The sequence below is a fragment of the Melanaphis sacchari genome, unplaced genomic scaffold, assembly GCF_002803265.2.
Source record: "Melanaphis sacchari strain LSU unplaced genomic scaffold, SCAv2.0 Contig74_pilon_pilon, whole genome shotgun sequence".
NCBI lineage: Eukaryota > Metazoa > Arthropoda > Insecta > Hemiptera > Aphididae > Melanaphis > Melanaphis sacchari.
The window spans coordinates 1,772,212-1,789,826 of NW_020271531.1; the positions used below are offsets into that span (position 1 = coordinate 1,772,212).

Below are 17,615 nucleotides of genomic sequence, written 5' to 3' on the forward strand. Positions count from 1 at the left end.
ATTTAACTGACAATAACAGTTTACTGTTAACAGTTATCAGTTAACTGATAAAGCACATTTTCAATAACACATAAAGTTTAAATTATGGTCTATGCAATAGGTTTCATTTCAACTTCAGTTAAACAAGTTTATCTCTGTATAAATAATTGGCGCAATCGGATATTAATCTATGAACTGAAGTTGTGAGTTATTTAGGTTGATTTTTAAGAGATCTTTATAATTTGTACCAATGCTTGGATCACACTATGCGTTTTGTTGGTTATCAAAAATTGGTAACCGATTTTTAATTAAAACATAACACTAAAAATATAATATTATTAAATGGAAAATGCACTATTGCGATCAAATTAAACCGATTTTCCGCAACCGACAGGACGTGACTGCAACACGTTGCGGTAGTCGTTACTTCCCGTTACCGATCGAGGTGTACGTCATAGCACATATATTTCAATAAAACCGATCACATTGTGCGGAACGTCGGTTACCATTTTGAAAAAAACATTTTTTTAAATTTATTGTTTTTTTTATTAATTAATTTCGAAGAACATTATTTAAGTTTAATTAAAAATGAACTTTTTCTAATTTTTTCATAATTAAATATATTTGATACAGAAAAATTCATTTTGGAAGTTCATAACTATCCATGCATTTGGAATATGTCTTAAAATGAGTAACAAACACTTAAAAAAAGAATCTTGGCGTAAGATAATTGAATCATTGTACCCAAAAGAATGGCTCAATTTTACCGAAGATGAAAAAGAATCTAAAAATGTAAGATAATTATAATCAATATTTTTAACTTTTAAATTATTTATTTATTATATTACTTACATAATAATTTTGTATATAATAAATAATTCTACCAATTAAAAAATTAAGTAATACAAATCAAACTTACATAGAACTTAATTTAAAAATATTGTGACTTGTTAAAATTCTTTGTTCTGAAATAGTATTACCCCTTCGTTTATAAAATAATTCATATAGTTATCTCTAATTTCTATTCCTCGAGAACTGTTTTTCTATCCTGGTGTTCTCTCTCTCTATATATAAATAAATATTTATAGTTAAAATACATTTTTAAGTAGTTTTCATTTATTTCTTCGTAATTAAGACAATTAAGTACAACCATCTCTGTTTTTACTAAGTTATTAAGAACGCAACACGTTTTAACAATATCATTACAAAATATGAGTTCTACGAAAATTGGTGTGTGTAATATTCGCCACTTATTTGCAAGTACCTTGAATGCGTATGCAACAATTCTCCTTGCCCTAGACAATCTGTAATAAAAAATTCGTCGAGTTTCGTTGAGATCGCGGCCTAGAAACAATTATAATATATTTGTATGAAGACCAAATGCTTCATCCGCAACAAAAACATACGGTTAAATATTGTTTTGAATTGAAGGCAATGCTTTAGGTTCGAGAATCTAAAGTAAGTTTGAGCGTACTTTTTTTGCCAATTGCACTTTCTTAAAATACACTTGAATCAGCTTCCCACTTATAGCTCCAAGCATCCACTACTGCCATCAACATAATAGAAAAATATTTTTTATAATTATTATAATAGAGCGAACCCTTATTATTCGGATTTTTACATCTAATGTGCTTACCATCTATAGTACCTAAACAATTTGGGAAATTAATTTTCTTACAACACTTATAAAAAGATTTTCAGCCATGTTTTTTTAATAAGTTGTTGCTTTCGGTTTCTTTTAATAATTACCAAAGTATTTAACACATTTCTTTAACTACAACTTTTATTGTACTCTTTGTGATATATAAAACTACAAAATTTGTACCCGAAAATAGGTATCTATTAAAATAAAATATTATAATAATTTTAATAATTATAAATAACACACCTAAAAATTCATTTAAATTAAGTACCTACCTCTTATATAGTTTTCTTGACCGTTTGACTGCTATTTTTCAAAAAAATATTACTGATTTATATACCGATAGTATGATTATACTGATTATTGTGATTTTAATTATATAGTCAAAGAAGTAAAAGAAAAAAAGTGGAGGCATATTATGGATGCATACATGAAATATTTATCAGACGAAAAAACATAAAAAGTGGTTCTCAAGTAAATAAAAAGAAGTCTTACTCGAATCAGTCTTTTTTAAACACATATAAAATAAAAAAAAGGAAGTAAATCAACATTATTTTATACTAATATTGGAACAAATTTACTTTACCATTATTCTGCAGGTAAAATGTTTGAAACTTTTTTATGGAAAAAGTTAAATAAAAATATTTTTATACGCACTAATATATAATTGACAAGTATTATGATGTTTTTGAACACATATTTTTATATATATTTTTTTAAAACAACTAGAGTAACTTTGAAAAAAAATATATTAAATACTGCGACAAAAGTTTAAATGAATATGAAAATATTTTCAACGAAACAGAAAATCCAATCTATAGTAATATTAATTTATATAAACTGCACTATTAAGTAATATGAAATACATTGGTGCTGACTGCTGATTGCCGATTTCTGTTTCGTTACATCATTCTTGTACATTCTAATTACATATAAATCTATTTTAGAACTATTTATTAAAATCAATAATGAGAAGTATATTTATAATTTGTAAAATATAATTTTTGAATCAAAAAGGATTTGCGCGCTTTTTACACCGATAATACGCACAATATGATCGATCCTCCTGATTGTAGTTGATGGGGACTTTATTAATCGGCAACCGAAAAAATGTGATCCGAGATTCATAAATACCAGATAACCCAGTTTAAAGTTAAACATGAAGTTAATATGTTTGGATGAAATTGAATCGATGGTTGCAAAAACGACACGAGTCACATTTTTTATAAAACGTCATGAGTCATGAGTCAGAAAACTTTGAAAGTCAATTATAAAAAAACATCATATACTATTATTTATATACATAAATTATATATAATCAGTGCATAATATATTTCTACAAGTATTTATTTTTAAATAAGAATTTTTTCAGAATTATTTCAATTATATATTTTTTATCAATTATCCAAAAGTTTTAAAAAATTGACTCATGTTGTTTCTACAATTATCGATTCAATTGTGATGTTCTATGAAAATGTGTATAGATATTAGATATATTTATTTATTTCAATACAAATCCGCAGCCTAAAGTACAGATAGAAATTTAACATAATTAGATATACAACTCAAAAGTGTATATAAAGTAGATGTTATATTTGTTATAACAAGTTGGATATGGAAAAAAAAAATAACTTAAAAATTAAAAGATGGATCTTAGTTAAAATACGCATCATCTTATAGTATAGTGGAAGTAATTTGTAAATCACAGTAGCAAAAAGAAAGGATAGGTAAAGCGGACCTGGACAAAAGGAAACTTAAAGTTGACCTTGTTAAAGATAATTTGCTTATCAGATAACTATTGTAAATATAACATATTTGACACTATTTCATAATAATGAGGTATTGAGGTCTATGTTAAATTTTTAATAAGTATATAACAAAATTCAAAAACTTTCTTTGAACCCTTTCAAGCTAATTTATATCACTTGTGGCGTGAGGGTCCCTAATAATAACAAAAAATTAAATATATCTAACAAGCCCACAATAAAATGATTTTAGCACAGCTATATAGGAACTTAAATTCCTAGCAAACCCGTTTAAAAAATCTAAAAGCTTTCAAAACTTATAGCACGATGAATTTATGTGGGTACGAATATTTAAATTACTATCATTTATAGCTCCTAAGTATAATAGTTATGTTATTTGAATCCCTATTAAAATTCAGATACAATCTATAGAGCTATATCGTTATTAATAATTTTATTTGAAAACAAATATTTGTTTAAAGACTTGGATTATCAATGTTATGTTTGATTAATTTAACAAGAATCTTGTTTACATCATCTATATAAATAATTTTAAGGAAGATAGATTTGGATATTAATTACTGAAGTTATAGGGATTGTATAGCTACATAACTATGTACACATTAAGATCTCGAGTCGATTCTATAGTCGGATATGAATAATAAACTAATATACTGCAATATTCTAATTCTAAAGGTATAGGTCGATAGTCGTATTGGCACGGGAGTCGTTATTATTATTTTTCTTATATTATATTAAATAATCATACAATACACCTAATGTATAATAATATAGTATAGTTTGAAGGTTGTTAATTTGTAAAAATATTTCAAATAGTTATTAGTTTGAGCGGAAAATTATTTAAATATATTCCAAGATAATTATTTGAATGGACGTTAGAACTATCTCAAATACTTCTTAATACTTATATTTGTGTCGGGTCCCTTCTGTAGAATCAGTATTAAAGTACCCAAGTTTTTATATTGTATTTCTATAGTATGTTATTTTGTTTTAACCGAGTGCTGACAAAAAAGTCAATAGACGTAAATCACCGTTATTTCCTTCTTTTTGTCTAGTCTTGTATTTTATTTTTTAATTTCGAATTTAAAAAAAAAAATGTTCATGTATATACAATATTGTAGGTATTTTTTATAAATTATACAATACACATATTATTATAGGCAGAGTCGTCGTCGAGTCAACGCTGACACCTATTCCAGGCGCAACACGTAACTATATATATATTATTTATATCCTTACGTTTATCACGATCACGGGACTTGCGGCCGATACGTGGTTGCCGGGGCGACCGGCGCGCGACGTACCTCAGCCCAGGGCCTTATTTATTTGGCGCGCCACCGCCACCAGTGGCATCGGGACCGGCGACACGCGCGCATACACTGCACCGGCGACACGCGGAGAAAAACATCACGGCCGTTTACGACGTACCGACGCTGACCGGTAGCGTTGGGGAACGCACTACACATCGCCGCGGTTTGGGGGCCCACGGCGTCGGCGAACGGGGGGACAATACCGGGAGCACGGGATGCGGCGCCGCGACTACACCGACGCCGGCGAACCACCGGACGCGCTGGACTGGGACCTGGACCTGAACCTTGAGTTGGAGCTCCGGGACGACCAACAGTCCAGGCTGTACCGTTACCTGTCCGAAGGGCACAGGCCCAGGTACAGGAACGAACCGCCGAGGAGGGCGGCCACGGTGACGGCGTTAGCGAACAGGTCAGTCAGTCTGTCGGTCTGTTGGCGACAAAATAATAAAACTATAATTATTAATAAATAATTAATCGATTGCGGTCGAGGTGTTTACGAAAATAACGTCATGGTGGTCGACTAATTTTTTTCACGTGTTTTTTCTCCCCTTCCGATCGTAACAGTAATATTGCAGCCTATTGATTGCATACCTAAACATCTATTTTGTATCATCAAAGTATAATGTAGATAAAGGTTTCATTTAATGTATGAAATTTAATTTATCGTGTTTTTAGATTATCGGAGATTATTTGGATATATAGGTTTTTACACATTTCAATGATAATTAATAGAAAAAAATGCATTGTTTTGTTATGGGTATGACATATTATCTAGTACCTATAATATATATTATTATGAACAAATTTGTTGTTTTTTATTTGATAAAATAATAATTACTGTATTAGTCTTACTAATAAACTACTTTTGATTAGGCAACGTAGTTTCACCATTCAATAGCAATAGTATATGGTTTATTATATTTTTTTCAAATTCAAAAGTAATAATTTTTCGTATTTCATTAATATTAAAATAATATGCAGGTAGGTATTAAATTAAACAATTTCCTGTTCACACTTTTTATGTTAAATGTTCATGGAAAAATCAATTTTAGTCACATTTTTAAAAATTTTAAAATGTGATGTCATTTAACGTCATAATAAAATATAAAATGTATCCATACCTTAATTAATGAACTTATACTAGTATACATTTTACAATATGCGTATAATTATTATATTATTGGAAACATTCGAATTGCCTCACATAATTAAAAAAAAAAGATTACATAGTTCAAATTTGATCTTGATATTAATAAAATCATTTGAATATTTCATCTTATGACAGGTAAGTTGAACATTTGCTCAACATTTTTTTTTATTATTTATTTAAGGCTTTAAATACACGATTTATTAATTTACACAAATTGTTTCTTTTATATTTATAATATATTAAATAATATATAATATTTTTTTGTTCCCGAATCGAATATTTTCGGGAATTCCAAACCAAGGCTGTACCCAGTGGAACTGTGGAAGGTGAAAGGTTAAACTCCCTCACCCATTATTAAAAATTTGTTGTGATTAGGGCTTAGCTTAAAATATAATACTACTTAATAAATTTCAGATTTTAAGATCCCTTTAACAATGATTAATAATGCACTTATTGTATGTATTAACAATGAAAAAAAAAATAACCATAGATACAATTTTATTAATTTTATTGTAGTATTATATTGTTGTTAATTTTTTTTTATTTTAATGAAATCAGTTAAATGAGAATATAACATAATACCTATATATTATTTCATGTTACAGTGTATTTAATATTACTTGTAACGATTCATGATTACCTATACTAGCGATTCCCAACCCATGGGCCGCGGCCCACTTGTGGGCCTTGAGCAGCGTGATATTGGGCCGCGAACTATATAATATTAACATTAGGTATTAAAGTATATATTTAATATAATATTAAATATTTTTTTTACACAACTAACGCTATCAAACATTTGAATGTAGTTTTATTTAATGTATTTCGTTTATTACTAATAGGTAGGTCGAGGTACCTGTTATTTGTCATTTTTATCATATTTTATCGAGCACGGTATAAAGCATGTGCGGGTTGCCCTAAAACTGCACTAAGAAACTATTGATAGGCTTTTCGACGACCTATCTGTATGAATGAGCTTTATCTACTTAAATTTTTTATTTAAATAAATATAGTTACAAACTGAATGTTGAGAGTGATTTAAGGCTAAAACTATCCAGTATTAATCCAGATATTGACCTTTTCAAACAATGTCAAAAATCACATTTTAACTGTTTAACTCGTGATTACGTTGAATTAAGTTTTTTTTTTTTTAATAAACAATTGTTTTTTTTTTTTATTATTACATTTCTAATAACTAGCATATATTTATATAAAAAATACGCATATAGAAAATTGGTGGTTCGCAAAACTAAAAAGTTTTGGAAATAGCTGATCAATCCTATACGATATATTTAATATAGATTATAAATAGCGGTTTTTCTACTTATTATCTAATGTTTTTTATTTTAATAATTTTTGTTTTCATTATATTATTATGTAGGTTTATTAATAATAATATAATAACATAATCTATTTATTTGATAAATGATATATTATTTATATAAATGCTAAGTGGCTGAAATAATTAATGATTATGCTAAGTACTTCATACTAAATCAATTTGAGTATATTCAATCAAACATAATAAATTTATTAGATTTTTGGTAAGCAGTTAAAATTTAATTGTCATTTAAACAAAAAAATTATAGTACCTATGTATTAATTTATGTACAGAAGTTGCTATTTTCAGGACAAAATGAGTAGAAATTTGAAATTTGAATCGATTATTGTGTTTATTGGAATAATATTTAATTTAATAATAATAATTTTGTTCGTAATAAACGACCATTTGGATTATCCAGTGGTTGGATTAAACAGTGAGTGTATAATACTCATAAGTCATAATACAATACTGCAGTTGCCCTGGAATATTATTTTTTTATTAAATACTTTTCACCCTCCCTTTATTTTATTCAAAATCATATAAATTATATATTTCAGTAACAACTTACAAGATATACCTACAGTATAAGTTTAATTGATACTTTTTTTTTTAAATTTTTATAAGATATTTGTAGAAGAAATTGCAAAAATATTTGTATAATTATCGAAATTATTTGATTTTATAATATTTGGCTTTTAGAAAATATATAATATATTAATAAACTTAATGTCAAAAGATACACATAATATTTTAATTCAAACAGGTCAATCTATTTATGTTTTACTGTTAGTTTTTCATTAAATAGAACTGTACTTGGCTATACTTGTACATAATATTATTATTGTACTATTATTGTATACACACTCTTACAATTATAATAACATTAATAACTAATATTTACTCGTGTGTATATAATTATTATACATTCTTGTCTAGTAATAATATTTATATTAAATCTTTGATGTTCCTTTATTTGTTTATGAAATATTATACAGATTTTATTTGTTTTTTCAGAAAGCAATGTAAATATTATGTTCATGTTATTCATATCTTTATGTTAGTAAACCTTCCTAAGCTTACTTCTAAATTTTAATGCTGATGCATATATACACATGGTGAATTTTTTATTTGCATCCTAAGGTGTTTTGAATGTGTTTAACGAAGGGAAATTGTAAGAGGCATTGATTGACCTCCTTCAATGTATTACGATAGTGGCGATAAGAGTCACTGTGAAAACTCATAACAAAAAAGGGTCCTTACTATATTTATATTTAACATGGTTTTATTGATGCTTAACAGTTATAATATCTATGTTCTATATCGATATCTCATTAATGATGTATATTATATACGTTCAATATGCAGATAAAGATTTATTGGATATTTATCACAAACATCACATAGCTTATGATCATTTTTGCGTTTGTAAATTATTTATTTTGAGTAAATGTAAATGTGTATTACAAAATAATTAGAAATCGGGTGAATATGGAAAAATTAATCTAAGAATAAAAGATTAATGATTAAATATTAATTAAAAATTTTTATTTTAAGTGTGTTAAGATCATATAATTTTTATTTAATATAAACTAATATAATAAAAATAACAAAAATGTTAATTTTTTAAAAAAAAAAGCTAAAATAATTAAATTTATTAGCTAAAAAAAAATAATAAATAAATATAATACTTAATATAAACTAACTTTTAGATTTAAATGTAAAACATGCGTGACTCACCTTTGGTTTAATGTTTTAAAAATATTTTTTACTTTAATTATTAATTTTACATGAGTAACTAACAAATATTTTAAAATCTAGAAGACTTTATTTATAAATATTGCTTAAACCCAATATTAGGTATCATGTTTTATAGTGCTAAAATAACAACATACGTTTAATTCATCTCATTAAAATATTAAGATATGTTTACGGAATTCAATTCATTTGAAAAATGTTTTATATAAATCAATTTTATGTGAAAATAAATATACACATATTTGTTTATATTTGTATAATATTCATATTTTATAACAATTTATACCATAATGTTCCTTCATTTTATTAAATTTATAACATGTAATAGTTATTCAACATATTTTATATTTTTTTATGAAAAATTTTTTTTTAAATAGTCATGGTAATAGAACTTATTAAAAATAAATAGAAAATAATGGAACTTACTTTTCATAATTTTTTGAATGTTGACAAAAAACGTACTAAAAATTTTTTTACTAAATTATAATAGGTACTACCTAGTACCTAAATCAACTCAATAGAATATAATCAAAATGCCATACAACATCACTTGATTGTTAAATTAATTGTAAACAATTGCAAGATTTAGATGTAAAATAGATTATAAAATTAAAAAAATACGGATTAAAATTTATTTTGTATAGCTTAAAAATAAATTTTGACGTATATATATTTAGACATGACCCATTATTATTATTCTAAATATTTATTATCTTTATAGTGTTACCAATGCACAACTACGGTTGTACCTATATCTACAAACGTAATAACAACTTTTTGTTTAAATAATTTTAATCGTTGAGTACATATAATACTAATAATTAATATAATTAAATATAAATATAAATATTATGTATATAAAGAGGGGTACCTATCATCTAAAATGCTAACAAATGGACTAACAAAAAATTATGGTTTATGATTTACGTCTATTTGATCTTAAAGATTACATTTTCTTTAACGTATTATAGTTTATAACATTGTATTTATTATTATTATTATTATTATATATTTTGGCCAAAAGAAAAATACAATTACAGTAAGTAATCAATGATTATATATATAACATAGTTGGATGGCCCATATCACCACTGAGGATAACCTCTTATCGGTGATGATGGTGTACTATTAAGAGCTAAGTTGGTATACATTTGTAAATTTTATAATATTTTAGATATTTTGTAAAAATTGCGTCATGTCTGACTATAATTTAAAAATATAAATAGGTATACCTATAGAACTAATTGTTGAAATAAAGCTATAGTAATAGTATTAGTTGTCTTTGTTTATTTAATAGATATAAATCATCTATTTTAAATTTTTTACAGCATATTCTTTTTATTTGTTGCTGAGATTTAGACAATATTAACTAATAATCAATAAATAATAATATATAATATCGATAATCGATAATATAATATTATGCGACACTACATAAGAAAACGCTTGTTTTTTTAACACATTATTATAATAAGTTTAAAACTTAACAGTTTAAACATTAGAAAAAAATATAATTTCTAAAATAGTTAATATTTTTCTAAATTAAATCACACAATTATATGAGTACATAATATAGATGATTGGTGAATAAAGAATGCAAAGAATGGTTTTGGCGTTTTGCCATATAGGTTTAGATATACAGTGTGCATAAAATTAATATAAAGTCGTACTAACATCATGAAGTGCGTTTTAGTAACATTTAAGATTCGATTTATTGGGTTTTCTTCGGATTATACATTAGTTGTTTATCTGTTGCTGTACCGGGATGGGCATGGACCAGTTGTGCCTAAAACAAAATTTTTTTTTATAATTAATGAATCAATTTGCACCCAATATTTTCAGTTAGTAAAATGTAAATCAATTGAGTTTACCTTATTGATTAACCTTTAGATATGAAAATTATGTTACTATTTAAACTAATATACTCTCAACATTGAATCATCGTATTAAATTATAGATAAATTAAGTTTATTAAAATAATTTCAAATTAAAAACTTATATTATATTAATCAATTAATTGTTAGATAACTGGTTTAATATTTGTTGTTTTCGAAAAAAAAAAATATTCTTTGATTTAAAATGTTAATTGCTGATTTGGAGCCAATACTCTAAAAGTCTAAATAGTAAAAGGAATTTTAAGAAATTTCATCGTAACTAATATAAACAAGTATGAATTTGAGTGATACTATTTACTTGTAATCGAGTTTCCATTTTTGCAAGCTATTTATCTGGCAATCGATTCATTATAATCCACAATAGATACTTTAAAATATGGTGTACTCAATGATGATACTATTAGAATCTAATAATTAGATAATAATATATGTTTATTGTATAGGTACATAATTATTATTTATTTTTATTATATTTATAATACTTAATTGTTTATTACTTTATGTTTTTATTTTATCTAAGTAAAGTAATTAAAATTGCACTGAATACTATACATTTATTTATATATAATTAAAATGTAAATGATCGATGCTTATTGCCTATTATTCAGTGAAAATATTGGCAAATCGTGTAACACCGGTAAAATAACCTTGGAAATTTCCCAGCGCAACTATTGGTTTATGAACCCTAAAAGTAATCGAACATAATTGGCTTATCAACCCTGAAAATAACTAAGCGTTATAAATTGGTGTATAAAAAGATCATTTTAAGGACAATTGTTGAACTCCCATGGGGATTTGTTAACTCGAGCAATATGATTTTTATTGAATAATTACATCACCAAATGTTTTTTATTAACTAATTATTATGTTATTATTTCTTATAGTTATGTATTATTGCCTATTGGTATAAATGCATAAAATACGTACCTAAAATTGTTATTATTTGATTGTACTATTTATATTTATATTTATTTAAAAAAAACATGTTCTTAACGAATGTTTATAAATAATTTATATAACCCATTAAAAAAAAAAAAATTTAAAAATAGATAAAATAACAAAAAATGTTTAGAAACTGTATGTTTATTAAAGACATAAATAGTTCTATTGAGCTGTAAGAGTTTAATTGACTAAAAAAATTATTTAATATTACTAAAGTATTACTTTCATACACGCTACAAAGTTCGATAAAAAAATATGTATCGTTTATCAATACTTAATGAGTTGTTAATTTCCCAAAATTAAAACGATATAATAAAAGTGTACCACTCCCTAATTGTTATCGCCCTAACGACTCTTGTTCAATTTGTCTGATGTAATGTCTAATCCGGGATTGTGTGTAATTGATGTGTATTTTAAGGCTAGTCAAGTCCAGAGGAAGAATAATTGCCCGCAAGGTATAATATTAAACATTTTAACTCTCTTTGCAGCCGTGATTATAAGCAAAAATAATAACAAGGTTATAACTTAAAATTAGCTATTTATACTAAAAATATTGGTTAAAACTACAAACTTTAAACATTTTCTAAAATATAATATGTATAAAAAAATTTGAACTACATTTTCTGATTTCAACTTGGTAATGTTGTTATAAAACGTTTATAACATTACATACATAAACACATTTTAGTTACAATATACAGTACTAAAAATGATAAAACAACGATATTTTTAATATTGTTTAAAAGCAATTATTTTGGCCGTTCTTAAAATATAATATCATTATCATGTAATGAGAATGTGATAAAAAGAGAATAACATTATTTTTTATTTATAACATGCAAATTATTTTTTCAACAAATAAACGAAAACTTAAATTTATGATATATTAAATTATTTATACCTACGCATAATTTGTTTTTTTTTTTTTTTATTAACCGTTAAAAATTTAAAAATCACTCTTTCATTATTTTCGAACCACACACGCGATTCATGTCACAATAATAATAGAGGTCAACTGATGCGCGACCGAAAACCACTCCAGAGTGTTGATTCTTTGTTGCAGTATTTTTGCCTCCCCTAAAAAAGGGGTTTACACACATTTTTTTATTCGCATTATTCAAAATATTCCCCCGGTAGCTACCATAACAATAGAAAATTTCTTTAGCTGACTGTATTGGTAGTGGTGAGTGGACAACAATAAAAATCTCCCTCACGAATACAACTTTTTTCTTTTGAATTAGATATCGAATATTAAAATTATTTTGGAAATCTCATTTTTTGTTTATCTATTTTTTCAATTCAAGTTGTATTTGAAAAAAATATACAAGAGAAATATTGAATAAAATTTATCAAAACAAAACTCATATAAGAACGTGACATAGTAAATCACGTTTTTAATTTAGACGATGAACGTGGTTTTATTTGACGAAACGCGAATTGAGGAGTGAAACCCTTAAGGGCTTACTTCTTTTGTAAAGTCAATGCCAATCAGAGGAAGTTTTCATTTTTTTTTCATTTTCAAGGAGTTGTTTGTACACGCAATAGTAAGTAATCAAATATAGACAGGAGAAACCAAACAATTGAGTACTTGACAAAGATTTAGGATAACGTCTATAAAATAGTTACTTATAATAGTTTTATTTCATATATAGTTGTGCAACAATACAGGTTTACTTACTTTACTCATTCCTAAATCTTTCTTTTTAAATAGAAGCCATTGGTTAAGAACCAGATATATGATTTTCCAAATTCATTTCATATTAAAATTAGGTTATTTCAAATTACCGAATCAAAATATATATGTTTAGTAATAATTAACTGTAATGTGGTATTTTAATACATCGTAAATGTCTACTATACTGTAATAATTTCATGTTTAATATCACTGTTTTTTAATAATTTAAAATATGATGACAGTCTTTCATATTATATTACAATACAATTTTTAGTTCTTACTATTATAGTCTATATTTGTTTATCTATACGTATATTAAGATATACGATCATATTTTAATTTTCTAATATAAGATAGGTTGGCTTATGCAATTATTATTTAGTTAATTTAAAAATTTAAAGTTCTTTTTATTACATCAATCTTTCTTTGTTTTAGTTCGTAAAATACAATGATTAACTAAGAATTGATAGCAATACATTACGATAAGTGAAAAATTAAGTTTATGATTTTATTAATAATCTATACCTATATTTTTCTGTTATAATACGTTGCTAAAAAAGTGTAAGTTTCTATAACGATGACTATGAGAATATTTAATAGCTCATGAAGATACAATATATATTTTTATGCTAGTGTTATGAATTTACTAAACAATATTATAATGATGAATTCATTATATTTCAATAGAATGAATAATCAAATAACATGCCCTTGTATATAGCCACGTGCTAAAACGGAATTAATTCAAAATCTATTAGGGTACTCTACGTCTCTTCTCTCAACGTTACCGGAGGGTCCAGTTTTGTAGTATTTTTGAAGGGTCAGATCAAAAGAAAAAAAATGTATAAATAATAATAATAATGATAGTGAAAAACTAACCGATATTTAATTCATATTAAACTGTAACGACAATTTAGGACAATCGATCACAACTACAAAAAATGCAAAAGCATACAATTAAGCGATTACCCTTCTCATATGTATATAAAAAGTTCAGTTTTGTCATTGCATATCTTTTTTTATATATCATCATCACTGATTCAGAAGCCATTTATCAAAATCAGTATTTTACATTTGATTCGGATGTAAAAATTAACAAAGAAGTTAAGTAAAAAAAAATTGTATACCTAAACAATTTTATCCCCCTCTTTTAATCAATACAGACTGGTGACAATGACAGACGACATAGCCAAGTTTGTTATTATTATTATTATTATTATTATTTTTATTTCTTTGATAACGAATTATTTCTATTGTTACTAGGTTTATAAAGATACACGATAAATGATAATTTTTGTAAATCTTATTAAAAATATGAATTAAATATTTAAAAGTAATGTTTGATAAATTTTAAACTTTCCTATCTATTGATTGTAAGTTTTTATGTAATATAATTTTGATGAATCTTGTATTAAATTTTCAAATACTAAATGTTCAAATTATAAAAAAATGATGATGTATTTTCCAAAATGTTGAACTTAAGCATTCATTATATAAACACCGTTTATATAAATATATTTTTGATAATTTTTTATTAGGTCATAGAAAATATTTGAGAATCTTTAGACTAAATTGTCAAGATTTTCCTCAAAAAAATAAAAATAAAAAAATAAAAAATATTAATTATAAATTAAAACAAATTTTTAAAAAACATAAAATTTAAAATAACTATAAATAACACAAAACCCAAAATATTTTGAAAACCATATCATGTCAAATAAATTCTACTGTTAATATTTTTTAATAAAAATTGTTTGTTTTAACAGTTAATCAACTTTGAATTATAACAAAATTGATTTTGTCTAAAATAGGTTTTGTTAACTTCATCGTTTCGTATATTTTTCTGTAAACTATGATAAAAATATCATGTCTCTATAAACTGTATGCAGTTATTATTTTTTAATTTATAAAAAGAATTAGCGTATAAAAATAATTGGTGATTCGTAAATATTTCCATAATTTTTGTTGTGTTTATCCCGATTATTTAAACATAACGATTTTTTTTTATTTAAATCCTCAATTAACATTTTTAACCTAACTTGATTCAATTTTCAATTTTAAATTCCTTCAAATTTTTAGACTAAATTTACTCCTAAAAGCTAAAGTTATAACATCAGGTACTTACAAAAAAAAAGTACATCAAATATCATTATGAAAGCAACATATTTATTGCTACCGTTCAGAATCTAAAATTGATTTACCTTTAATAAGAATACATAATAAATTCTTTGAGCATTTATTCATTGAGAATTACAATTATTTTAAATAAGTTCTAAGTACTTATATGGTAAAAGATTAGTCATTAAAATAATAATCATGTGTTTATATTTTTTGTGACAGAAGACAACACGTCGATGTAACTAAGTGTAAATAATTACAATTAGTTTGTTTAATGATAGTTTGATTGTTTTTTATTATTTTAAGCGCAAGTCAATCTTCTATAATATTTTTAATCATGATATTGAATAAAAAATATATGTTACTGTTTATGTTAAAATTGTGTGGCAAATTACTAAATAATTGAATAATATCTTTAGATAAAAAACTAAGATAGAAAATAAGTATTCTAAAGTGGAAGTATTTTAACATGATTTATGAAGTATAATAATAGATACTTTTATTAAAAAGAATAAAAATATGATTTTTAATATTCAAATTAAAAAATAAAACAACGATTATATATATTTATGTATGTGATTCATTGTTTACATCACCCTAACCAGTAATTTTTAATTCTTATAATATTAAACAAATCATTAATATATGCATTAGTCGATTTAAAAAAAAAAAATTGTGAAAATTAACTTAATTCAAATATTTAAATATAAATTAATTAAAGGTAGTAGGTGATATTATGAAATAAGACGAACGTAATATACACTGTTTGAAAAAGTGGTAGTAAAAACCTAAGTAAAAATTATCATACAGTAAAATTATAGACTGTATAGGCTAACTTCCCTTATGCCCACATTAACTTATGTGTGAGTTATGAGGATTACTATGGTCCGAATTTTAATGAGGTTAAAATAGGAACCGGAATATGCGTAGGATACACCCTTGCTTATGTTTGGACTGTCACAAAACAAACAGCCCGCCCCACTTCGCATTAAAAATACATAAATAAAAAATTTCTCCCTGGTATTTATACTATTATTACAGTGTATTTGTAATTAAACCCCCACTAGATTGCTCACGACACTTATGATTATTATTTTTCAGACATAAATCATCAACCTTAACAATAGTTACAGCTTGGACGCACCCTCGGTTTGTTGACAATAAAAGGGCGAAACTAGAATTTTATTCTAGTCACTTTGAATATTATATTAACGGATTTTATGCAAACAATAAGCACAAGGAATGGTCATGAGTATTTATGGTCATATCATTACAGTTCAGTGTCCATACGTTTAGGTTATAAAATATTATTATAAGTATAAATTATAATACATGTTATATAGGTGTATTTTATTGCCTGTTTTGAGTGTTTTGACAATAATATAATAGTCGATTTCTAAACTAATTTCTTAATTTCCATAAATATTATTTAATGAAGTATTGAATAAGTGGTTAATCCAGTGAGACACAGCTCCATAAAAAACGGATATATTATTATTTTGTTTTATTCGTGTTTATTATGCTAATCATTGTTAAATCTTAAATCAGTAACTATTGATCCTTAGAATTCTAGTTTAATTCAAGGAATTATACAAAATATATTTTGTTTAAAATAATTCAGTTAATACCGGTAAACTTGGTTTGATATTCACAATTCAATAGCTACACAATATACTTTAAAAGTCGAAAGTAATGAATATGTACCTACAATCTACATATGTTAATATATTTTTATTATTAAGATACATCTTACATTTAATCATTGGTTGATAATTTTTTATTTATATAATATAAATGTATTAAGGTTTATTTATTTTTTTATTATATAATAATATATTGAAAAGCCTTTAGGTATAATAAACTTTATATTGTAAATTTATAAAAACTTATTAAAATTAAATCATATTAATAATTATCTAAATTATCATTAAGCTTAGTTTACGCCCTAATAAGAATATGTTTCAATCTAGTTTATAAATATTCTTTTATTTATCATTATACTTGAAAAATTTTAGAATTTCATCACATCTTTTTATTTATTAAATTAGCCCCAACAGCC

At 24.8% G+C, this 17,615-nt stretch overlaps 1 protein-coding gene across 1 annotated transcript in view; it reads left to right on the forward strand.

Moving 5' to 3' along the window:
- The first annotated feature begins 4,766 nt into the window (after window positions 1-4,766).
- LOC112601033 (rap1 GTPase-activating protein 1) overlaps window positions 4,767-17,615 on the forward strand; it is a 159,269-nt gene continuing 146,420 nt past the window's right edge. The window contains exon 1 of the mRNA XM_025348428.1: window positions 4,767-5,106. Coding sequence (XP_025204213.1) covers window positions 4,913-5,106 — 194 coding nt within the window. The 5' untranslated portion in view covers window positions 4,767-4,912. The remainder of the gene's footprint in view (window positions 5,107-17,615) is intronic.